General features: G+C 35.6%; 1 protein-coding gene across 1 annotated transcript in view; it reads right to left on the bottom strand.

The window, feature by feature from the left end:
- Positions 1-4,001: 4,001 nt before the first annotated feature.
- PHF14 (PHD finger protein 14) overlaps positions 4,002-12,244 on the bottom strand; it is a 185,003-nt gene continuing 176,760 nt past the window's right edge. The window contains exon 16 of the mRNA XM_027765746.1: positions 4,002-4,211. Within this exon, the coding sequence (XP_027621547.1) occupies positions 4,137-4,211 (75 nt within the window). The 3' untranslated portion in view covers positions 4,002-4,136. The remainder of the gene's footprint in view (positions 4,212-12,244) is intronic.

The raw sequence follows: 12,244 nt of genomic DNA, 5'->3' as shown, positions 1-12,244 counted from the left end.
AAAGTGAGCAAGAAAGTGAGAAAGCACCTCTAGGGAGGATGGCCACACTGCAATCCTGTCTTCTTCATTCATCTCTCAGGATTTTGGTCATGCCTACATATGCAACCTGGTGTCTTTCAAGCCAGGTCTGGAACTTGAATTGTGCAGTTGGCCATGCAGGATCCAGCCATCTTAACCACTAGGCCACCGGCTGGCCCTTTGCCATAGTCATTTCACTGGGGCTTTCCTTGAGTGCTTCTTCACAGAGCTTAGAATTGTTATACCAGAGAAATTGACTTTATTCAAAGATGTCTCACAAACTAAATGCGTCCTTCTTCTCCATCCTGCCCCACTTCTTAGGTTGAAACCCTAATCCCTAGTAGGGCTGTATTTGGAGTAAGGTTAAATGATTTAGGGTAAGGTTCTGACCTGATAGGGTTAGTGTCCTATAAGACACAAAGAGATCATACACTCAATTGTGTGCACTCTTTGCGCATGCACCAAGGAAAAGCCACATAGGACAGAACGAGAAGAGGGCTGTCTGCAAACCAGGAAAAGCTCTATCACCAGAAACTAAAACGAGACTTCAGTCTGGGACTTTCAGCTTCCAGAACTGTGAGAAAATACATTTGTTTTTTAAACCACCCTGTCAGCGTCTGCCTCGGGACTTGGTCCTGTAAAAAAAGGTTAGAGAAAGGAGAAAGATGTAGAAGCAGAGATGCAGGTGAACACAGACAAGCTGTGTTGCTCAGTCATGTCGAGCTTCTTTATCTATACACTTTACCAGGCACAGTAAACTGTTTTGCCAACTTTCAAGGATGTGGTTGAAATTCTACAGTTAGAGATAAGCGGTTTAGTGTATGTTTTCTGGTCTTGTTACTATCATGTGTGAAACTGTTATGCATCATAGATCAAGCCAGATTACCTACCTATAAATGTGCTGCTCCTTGGCAATTTCGAGAAAGGCTTTGAGTATGCATCAAAGAGGATAATGTATAAGCCATAAACGTTATATAAAACACACATCACATGACCTAGCCAGGGTCAGGATGTTTCCCGTGCCTCATGAATGTCTTCATAGAGCCCCTGCATCCAAGGCTTATGTCAGTCAGTTTGCAGCAAGTAACTGATGAGGCATGCAGATAACTGCTTCATGCAGATAGACTGCATACTCTCACACCATCCCACCTTATTTTGTTATGGCAACCTGAGCTAATATGTAACACAGTATTCTATACAACATAAAAAATACATCATGCATAAATTGATTCAAATAAAGTGTGGTTTTATTAGTCACAAAGTAATCTTGCAGCATTGTAAGACTTATAGGTATGCACACGAAGCATGAAGTCATATGGCCCCTAAAGTGTAATTTATATGTAACTTTTTCCAAAAGGAAATGTATAATTCTACTTTATTACTTACTGTCTTAAACCAAGGAGTATTTTTGAAAAATTGAAATTTTTAGAAAGGAAAACTGAGGTTCTTCCTAAATGGTTAAAAAGACTTGTACAATTCATTAAAATGCCTGCAGGGCAGCTGAGTGTTACCGCCTCTCACACTCAACGGCTTATTTTAGAAATTCAGAAGATGACATGAGCTATCCCTACAGCCTAGTACATAAAGGAGCTAAATCCACCATGGCTGACCATGATTCAAATCCTGCCAACCTGAGAAACACACATGTGATTGTGTGTTCCCCAATCCTGATGGGCTACAGAAATGAAGAATGGATTACAGCATGACCATGGCCTACATGGGGTGCTTTCTCCCTCTCTCTTGCTATCAAGCACACAAACCTTCTGACAATTAAAAAAAAAAAAAAAGACATGACAGCACACCAATAATTAAATAAAGTGTTTATTCAGTCATAATGTTCAGTCTCCTTAAATCGATGGTCTGTGATTTCTTAAAAAATTGTATTCAAGCAATAGCTGCTTTTATAGTTCCTGACCCATCACAACTCAATATGAAAAAGATAAAAGTGTTTTCATGTTTTAGAGCAGACAGAATCATAGTTATACTGGTTTTACTCACATCATTTAAACCAAACTCTCCAAAATGTAGCTAAGAAGTTGGAAAAGAGAAATAACTAAAGGAGAGGTAGCAGGTGATGAATAACATACTGAAACTAAATTTTTAGGGAAGTTAGAGAATCTGAAGAGGTATGGTATTAGGTATGATACACTGATTAAGTGTGATAATCTGGGGTAGGACTGCTTGGGTTTGAACTCTTGCTCTGTCAATTACAATCTACATAACCTTGGTTAATTTATTTCCTCTAAGCTTCAGACTGGTCAATGGTAAAATCGAAAAAGCAACAGTACCTTTCTTTTATGTCCATGGGGCCAATTTAGTGGCATAATATTGCTAAACATTAGTTCCTGTAACATAATAAATAGTAACTATAATAAAAAAAAGTATTATTGTTTTTTCCAAAAGTGACGCTACTGATCTAATCCCTATCTATACGAATGTAGGCATTTTGAAATAGGTCAATGTGGGAAAAAAAATGCCAAAATAATTTTTATATTTGTTTATTGCAAGGGGTCTCTGCAGACCATGAACTGCCTTCTCAGTTTATCTTTGGCTCAGTCATCACTCCAAAATTCACCCAGTGAGTCCACTCTATGAGCTGTAGTTATTATTTTTCTCTCCTGATATTCATAGCTATATTATTTGAGGCTCTCCTTCAATGAGTTTTTTTTTATCATACCTACTTGCAGTTTTTCCCTATTTCAGCCAACTGTATCATAGCTGCCAACATGTCCTACTGTCACACTTTACTGAGCTTGTCAGATGCATGTGATAAATATATGGCCCCAGGCAAATACACTGATGCTATTCTCACAGGAAGAAAGTTGTATGTTGGCATTCTCTTATAAGCCTTCCAAAGTTCTGCCTCTCATTTTAAGAAAGTCTGCCTTAAATAATCAAACAAAAACATCTGCCAAAAGCATTTGGCTCTGCAAATAGCAAGTAGATTCATTGCTCCTGCTGTAGTTGGCAAGTAACAGCTTGAAAATGAGAACCAGGGAGAATAAAATGGCTGGTTACTGGGAACCTGATAGAGATCAGAAGAATTTGTAAAACTCCTAAGCCAAAGAAATACATAATGGTAACTGTTCTTGAAATGTCTAGGAAGAGTGTGTAGGGATCTGCACAAAGGAGACACTTAGTTAATATTTGATTAATTAAAAATGATGGCACAACTTCTGCTATAATGTTTAATTATCATTTAAAAAAGCCTTTTCCTCTAATCCTAAAATATCATGTGACACATAAATTGATAAAATGGGAAAATATTTTATCTTGTAGCATTAGTTGGTTTTAACTGCTTTCATGTGAATTTCCTGTTCACTTTTGAATTATGTTGATTTTTCTTTATACCGATAATTGGAAATCTCCCTCGAAGAAGACAAGAGACTAGAAAGAACAAAAAAGACTTTCAAAACATTTTTTTAGGTCATCTAGATGAGGTTACTGATAAAATTCAGTCTCTGTTCTCAAATTTCAGTTAGGAATTTTTAAGTTTTTAAATTTCTTTCATGCGAGAAAGAAAAAGACAAGTACACTTGACAGAGTCTCACCACATGGTGACATCCTCAAACCTCCCGGCCTTCCAGTCAACATGATCACAGAGGGTTGAGGAAAACTCAGGATCTGATCTCCAGAATTGGCTCCAGAATTACTCAGTGGCATCTACAACCTATGCCAATATGCTGAGCCCCCAATTTTTTCTCTTAAAAACATTTTTATTTATTTTTATGAGAAAGAGGTAATTCTGACTGCATCTGAGATCATGATTCCCCTGCCCCAGTCCCCCAGTTAACCAGGATTGCAAGTGCAAACCATGGCACCAGGCTGGGGTGGGAACCAAACCGGGGCCTCCCACGCAGCCCAGCCTGATGCCCACCTGCTTATACCACTGCTGCAGCTAGTCTGGATCTTGAAAATTTAGTAAAGGTCCAGTTTTAAAATAAAAGCTGAAATTGCTCTAAAATATATACAAATTCCATATATAAGCTCCTACTTCATTTTCAACAACTTTATTGAGAATATTTTGCAAATTAGATTTTACAATGAACATTTTACAATCAGAAATTTTATCTCCCACTACATAAGTTGCAAACTTTTCAAAACACTAAAGAAAATCCTTATTTCTTTGGAGTTTTCTGTTCCATGCTGAACTCCTGAGATATATTTTTTCTTTCAGCTTCATTTTCATCCTCCTGTAAAATAAATTTTAGAAAACATTCAAATATAAATGCTGGGCATTTAATTAACTAGACTTAACACATTTAAACAGCACTCAGGATCAGCACAGGGCGGAATGGTTAAGCTGCTTGGCTCCCACGTGGTTGACCACAGTTTGAGTCCCGGACTTGGTGACTTAAACTCATGCCGAGCACGTGTACGTGAGTACCCAAGATCCTGAGAGGAGAATGGAGGAAAAGGGAGTGTGGTGTGGCCATCCTCCCTGGCGTGTGATTTCTTACTTTCTGTCTTTCTGTCTCTACAGTGAGCACATGTGTCCTATAGCAAAAAAAATCTCTAAAATAAACAAATAAATTGTACTTAATTATAGAATTAGTATTATGGCTTCAGTAGTACCAGGGAAAAGACCATAAACACACTGGTAAAATTAAATAACATTTAAATATTACAGTGGGTTCTGTTTTCTAATACTCATTGAATAAAATTTTCTTTAATATTTAAAAAACAACCAATTTTGCTGGTGTCCTATAGATTACTTTTGAAAATACCTGCCACTGAAAACTGTACTTTGTAGAGGGTGAACCAGATACTTTTACTTTACTGTTTGATAAAAAACAATAAATTTAACTTCTGAGACACTTTATGTGCTCTAGTATGGCATTTCTGTCCCATCCAGCATACTTTCTTGACAGGTCTGCCAATTTTCCAATTACTTGTACCACCATATGTTATCTGGAGATCAGTCAGGTCTAAAACAGGACACATGAGCATGCCAGGCTGTAGAATGCTTACAATCTTCTACAGTTTCGATTCTAAGTGGCGGCCTCGTAATTCACAGCAGGCTCCCGTGGAACGTGGTGAATAAATAAAGTGACATCATAATGTTCACTTCCATAGGAATACAGTACATTTTGTGTTCAAAATTAAATGGTGACCTTCAACATATAAATGAGAGTCTGCAAAAATACTTCATCTTACAATCTGTAAACTCTCATTTCCTTCAATGATACCCAATTACAATGCAGTCTTGCTTTCCTAATACTGCTGATTTATCACTAAGATCTTTCATCTTTATTAATGGAAATAAGAAACACTGTCTAGCTCTTTACTGCTTTAATTAAAACATGAGCAGCAGTTTCTTAAATAATATCAGTACCACCAAACATGGCATCCTGTGACTTTGTATCTTATAAGAGCAAATTCAATCAAATTAAATAATTCTTTAGTTCTCTTGGTGAACTGACTTTATCGAGTAAGTGCAAATCAAGGTATACATACATATATATTAGTTTTCTATGAAAAACTACAACCCTTGCACTTAATCATTAAGATGGGGAAAGCTTCCTTTATAAATTTTGGCTCTCTCAACTCAATAGCTGTGATTCAAACCTTTTAACATCAGGGGAGTAAAGAAATTATTAGTGCTATCAACCAATCTGAATCATTAAAGATATGCATGACAACAGAGATGTGGTTTTGCATATCATTTTGGCAATGTAACTAATAAATTTTTCTAAGCATAATAGCAATCTATGTCACTTAATTTTCCCCAAAATTTAACTCTAGTGGAGAGACACTTGGTGAGCCTGTTGACTCTTAAACACTTACTAATGAACAGATGGGTTCCACTTTTAAACAAATTCTTGGAGATTATAAGCTAATGACATCTTAATAAAAAGAAAATCTTACTCTACACTTTTCATATCTTCTTTAGGTAAAATATTATTATAAAGTGTTAAATCAGCAGGTGAAAGTGAGAAGAAATTTTTTTTTAAGCAGCATTAAAGTTTGTCAACATGTCCCTCAAGACAAGGTTTTTATTTTATCATATTATTTCCACCAAGTATGTTGTAGGAGTCAAATAAATGTTTTCTGAACTAAAGTGGAGTAAAAAATGAATAAAAGAAAAGTCTGCCTGAATTAATGTATAATTTGAAAATGTATTTTGTTCCCTAAGCGGCAGTCATACTGCAAAGAATCTTAAACAGCATGAGCATTAAAAACAACAACAAAAAATCTGAAGCAATATAAGCCAAAATAGTCACTATCGAGCTCATATCCTTAAGTTATAGGAGAATAGATCCTTTATCACACATCTACTAAGTTTACACACAAATATTATTTCCTGGTTTCACAATCTTGGTTCTCTAGCGTGATAGTTTAAATACGTCCTCTCCAAATTCATATGCTCAGTGACTGTGATGAGATGAGGGTGAAAACAAAATCTTAATATGGTGTCAAAGATGGGGCCCCTGGGAAAAGATCAGTGACTGGGTTGTTAGGGTAGGACCTCCATGACTAAGTTCTAGTGTGTGTATAATGACAGGAAATGAAGCAGGCAGAAGCCACATGGATAGAGATCATTTTCTGTACTGCTTAAGATGACACTCTTTGCCGTGATATAGCCTTATCATTAGTTGGACCTGGATCCTGGATATCCAAACCATAAATGAATAAACCTACATTTCTTTGTTTCCTTTATTTATGTATTTATTTATTTATTTATTTATTTTTTGTTTAAGAAATTTCTGCTATAGGACATGTGCGCTCACTGGAGACAGAGAAACAGAGAGACGGAAAGCAAGAAATCATCCCACAGGGGTTTGGCTATGCTGCAAACCCTTCTCCTCCATTCTCCTCTCAGGATTTTGGGCACACACACACACAAACACACAGTGTGAGTTTAAGCCACTAGGTCTGGGAATCGAACAGTGGTCACTACTTGGGAGTCCAGTGACGTAGCCATTACTTCTTCTTTTGGTCCCTACATTTCTTTGCAGCAGACTGTCCAGTCTCAGGTTTTTCTGACAGCAAAGCAATAATAGACTAAGATATCTAGTTTTCCCTAGCAACCTTCGATGTGTTCCAAGTCAAATAGAAATGTAAATGTTCAATAACAACCTTGGGGACTTCAAAGTATCTATAAACTTAGCTTTCATATTTAACTATGAATACAAATTATAGGACCACTCAAATGAAATAACATTTTATAATTTCTATTTGAATATGATTTAATATATGGATAAGATACATGGAGATATGCCAGTAAATTACATTCTCGGTGTATTATCAGTCATTTTGTTGTATTTTCCTAAGCAATAGAGTATTCTTCAGGGCCAGCAGATGGCATAACAGTTATGTTGCTGTATTCCCATATGGCCGACCATGGTTTGAGTCCCATATGGCCGACTACGGTTTGAGTCCTGGATCCAGTGGCTTCAAAAGACACGCTGGAAGCGTGTGCTTGCATGCCCAAGATCCCAGGAGAAGAATGAAGCAGAAGAGACTGTGACATGGTCATCCCCCTGGGGGATGATTTCTCATTTTCCCTCTCACTGTCTTTGTCTCTCTCTCCAGTGAGTGCACGCAGCCTTAGGCAAAAACCTCTCAAAAACAAAAGGTATGCTTTATAAATGTGTCTCTTAATACTGCCTTCTGCTCAGAACAGGACATAACAGTTTCACACCTTCCTTTAGGCTGAGTTGTCTTAAAGTATCCCACCTTTTTTATGCTTTTTAAATCACTCATGTAACTAACAAGATCCAATTTCCTTCTTCCATTATAAAAGGATAGTTATGATCTAGATGCAGAAAAGCATTATGGAGGAGTGGAAAAGGGATTCTACTTTAATTGTAGAGTGTAATATTAAAATTGCTGTGGTATAACATCATCAAAATAATAGTAATATATTTTACTATAAATAAAAGCATAGAACTTGATTTAATAAAGTTCCATGGGGGACTTCATTTGAAGTGCTAATTTGTGTTTTTAACATTGCAGGTCAACTTTTAAAAGCACTTTATATGAGGTTAAGATTAATAAAATCATTAAAGTAGCTCAGGCAGCACATCAAATACCACTGACTAATGACTACATAGTGAATAAACTGCAAAAAAGAAACCTTTCTACTAAAGCATTTCTTTACTGCTGGATATTAAAGGAAAGAAAAAAAATCTTTTGAAAGATGGCAGGTTTTTTTTTTTTCACTCTCTGCTGAGTTAAGACATCTGTTTGTTTCCCAATGAAAGAAGACCCTGCTACACGGATCATTTTCTTAGTGACAGTCCTGACAAGTTTGACATTTGTTTCATGAAGTGCTCTGAAACAGCCAGCAGGAAAATGTACCCTCTGAGGCTACTGGAAAGTAGAGGCTTACCTGTTAAATGTTTAAGCTTAATTTATACTCAGAAAACATGTCAACTATAACCATTTTGCAGATCAGCTGATTATATGTGGAATTTCAAAAAAGCTTACTCATGTAACAGTCATAACAGCAAATATGCAAATGGGGTTCCTTAAGCCTTTTGGCTGTTCTGACGCTGACAACTTGTATAAAAGGACAGTCTAGGCATACATACATGGACCATGTAATAATGGTCTAATGCTCTGGGTGGCAATATGAAACTAAAAGAGCTATTCTAACAGAAAAACATGTCTATCTATGCTAAACCTTCCTTCCACTGAATTAAAGTTGCAAGATTTTATTTAAGTATTAGTTAGCTGATACAGCTGAATCAATCTGGGGCAGCAGAGACCCTCTGTTTTTCCTTATTTACAAATATGATTTAGTTCTTATAATAGTTCAAATAATTGATACCAGTGATAAAACCCATTCCTCCTCCTTTTCCTTTCCCTTAAAGTATCCAATTCCAAATAATGGCCAATTATTTAACACCCAGAATTTCTATTGTTCAGATAATATTTGGACTTAAATCATAATGTATGATGAGTACAGGTGACTGTATTTACCTTCTATATTTCAAAATTTTAAATGATTTCTTTTAAAAGTAAGATTATACAAAGGAATAACTTAATCCATTGCTTTATTTTATCTTGAAAGACACGTAAGTACCTTTATAGTGGAGAAACCTGACAACCACCACCTGAAAGGTTAATATCACCAGTACTGAACATTAACTCCCTAATAAGATGCACTAACAAGGGCACATCACCTTTGGTCCGTGGTGTCTCTTCTAAGAATTATATTCTCAATGTACTCATGAGAAAACATCAGATAAATAGCCTAGAAAATAACTGAAGAACAGTCTTCGAAAGTGTCAAGGTCATAAATGACAAGATGTGGATTTGTCACAGATTGGAGGAGACTAAGAGGATACAGTGACTAAATGTAGTGTGGAATCCTGGAATATAAAGAGGACAGTAGTGAGAAAATGGGTAACATTTGAAAATGGTCTTTAGAACAGTTAACAGTATCATCTCAATGTTAATTTCCTGGTTTCAGTCACTGTAAGAGTTATATAAGATGGTGATACTATGGCAAACTGGATGAAGGGCAAGTGGAAAGTTTCTGTACTATTTTGCAACTGTTCTGCAAATTTAAAATTATTTCAAAATAAAAAGGTTAAATAAAAGGAAAATAAAAATAGCTACTTGATAAAAGCTTTTTAAAGTCAAATAAAATAAGTAAACCATAGGGGCAAAGATTTTATGAAGAAATGAATGCAAGGCACATGAACGCCTTACAGTGAGATGTGCAGCTTAAACAAATACTAACAATTCCACTCCTAAATACCTAAAACGATGGATTATTGATTTTTATGTTCTAATCTATGCTTTTCCACATTTTCTTTTCTACTCTGAGCTTCGATTATTCTCAAAGTCAGAAAACATAAGTTTTCTTTTATTAAGTTCCGTTATAGTACGGCCATTTGAACATTTTCTGGAAATATCTAAGAATAATGAGGATCTGTGTTTGCAAAGAGAATGATGTCAGTTGCTTTTATTTCATCATACTTGGTATTCACAGCAGAAAAAGACATGGTACGATAGTAAAATGAGTTAGAAGATGCATGTAAGTATTAACTTAAAGTATTTCTATTTTCTTGTATTTCCTTCCTATTTTAAGTATTCTTTTGACTAATCAGAAAAGAGCAGTTATTATACTGGGGTTCAAATTAACAGTCAAATTGTCTGCATGCTTTAATAATGGTTCTTTTAAAATGTATTTATAACTTTTAAGGAAAAATATGTAGAAACAATCTATTTTATTGGTAGTTACAACTGTAGAAAGGCAATATATATTGTTTCAGTTTGTGATTAAAAACTACAATCTTTTATTCATTTAAAACATACACTAGATATAATTCTCAACAGTAGACTGTGTTTTTAATACAGAAAATATGCTAGTGCAGCACAATGAGGAAAAATTTATCTTAATAACTGGAAAAATACTGATGATAATGAAAATGTTTTAGGCAAAATGAACATGCTGCATGCTTCAGACTAAAATTAATTAGAGTTTTTAACGTTTTACAATTCCACCATAATTCTTTAAATGGTGCATTTACTTCATAGTAATAAACACTTGGATCATTAAGTAAAGTGTAAAATGTGTGTGATGTGCTACATTTAACAACCTTTGGCCCTTTTTGCTGTACTTCTGCATTCAGTTTTCCAACGCATTGAATAAGCAATTGAAGACCACAATTAAATTTCCTGACTTTGCATATTTGAGATTCTTATTTCATTTAATACAAAAGGCAATTAATCTACCATTTTACAACTGAATTCCAACTTTAGTGGGCCATGATAGATACTGAAATGAACTTACAAGAAATGCTTAATTAAATTCACTGTAAAAAGAGTAAAATTTTTTTTTCTTATAACAGAAGTTGCATATGTAATTAGAAATTCTAGGGTTGTATTATAAAAGTAAAGTAACTTGGGGTGTTTTTAGTAAATCCAGTTCAAACACCTATGCCGTTTAGTAACATAGAGCTATTTTATTTTTAAACCTTTTTTCAATGATTCAAACAAAAGCTAGTTAATAATGGAATCTCCTTTTATTTAATATTATAAAACCATATCCTTTATTTTAAAAGCAAGTAAGACTATAAAAGCAGTAATGAATTTCTAATCTCATGTATGAGAATACATAAATATTTATCTTGCTGGGCAATCACTTCTCTCTCTCCAGTTTGTGATTCTGAAGCAGATCTAGTGGAGTAAGTTTACTTTTCTAAGGCTTTAGCTCCTCTTCCTATCACTTTTTATTTCCTTGTGGTGGCCTTTGAGAGCAAGGAAATCTGGCAGTTAAAAGATTTTTTGGCCAGCTCTGTGCCTTGGCGGTTAAGGCAGTTGCATCCTACATTGCTGACCATAAAGTTAAAGCCCCAGACTCCATAGTTTAAGAAGCTGCTGTGCACATGAGCATGTCAGCCCAAATTCCCCAACGGAGGAAGAGATGGAGAAAATATTGTGGTGTAACCATTCCCCATGGGGAGTGCTTTCTCCCTCACCCTCTGTCTCCTCCGCCTCTGGTAAGTACATGTGCCTTCTAGCAAAGAAACTCAACAAAGTAAAAAACAACTTTGGATTCCCCATGTACAAACTAGGGTCAGGGATGACTCTTTTTGACCTGGGCTGAAAGGTCCCTAAAGGATTGGTATTAGCCATCTTAGGATGGTATATTTATACTAAGGGAAACAAAAATCAGTAAGAAGAAGATGAGAGTCTGTTAAAATACATAGGATAAAAGATAGAAAATAAATGACTGATGGATGGAAGTGTGAGTTAGGGTAGACTAAACACAAGGCTGATGAGAGCACAGCAGCTATGAAATGCTCTGTGTAGCTGACTTACGTAGGAAGGTTCTGGTTTCATGCCCAGAGACCTCCTAGAACACACTGGGCCTATATGTGTACAAATCCAGCGGTTGGCTGCAACTGGGGGTGGGCTGTGGTGTGAAGATGCTTCTAGGGATGCCTCTCTCTATGTCTCTGTTTTTATCACCCATGGAATTAAAAAATAAAGAAAAAAAATCATATACTCAATTTTTTAAGTTTGTATCTTCCCATTAACGTAAAAAAGCACATTATAATCTAATTTTGTAGGTGTCTGTGATATGATGCTAATCTACAGTAACTAAGAATACTATGATACCTTTTCCTTCTTCTGACAGGTAAGTTCTTATATGATGAGTACATCTGATAACCCTGGAGGAGATTAAAGTCTTAACAACAGAGGAGTCTCCTTCTCAAGTAGATTTCTTTTTTTTTTTTTTTTTTGGGAGGTTTTTGCTTTAGGC

Source organism: Tupaia chinensis, unplaced genomic scaffold, assembly GCF_000334495.1.
Source record: "Tupaia chinensis unplaced genomic scaffold, TupChi_1.0 Scaffold139677_1, whole genome shotgun sequence".
Taxonomy (NCBI): domain Eukaryota; kingdom Metazoa; phylum Chordata; class Mammalia; order Scandentia; family Tupaiidae; genus Tupaia; species Tupaia belangeri.
The sequence above is the reverse complement of the archived record's forward strand: the minus strand, read 5'-3'. Positions and strand labels throughout refer to the sequence as shown.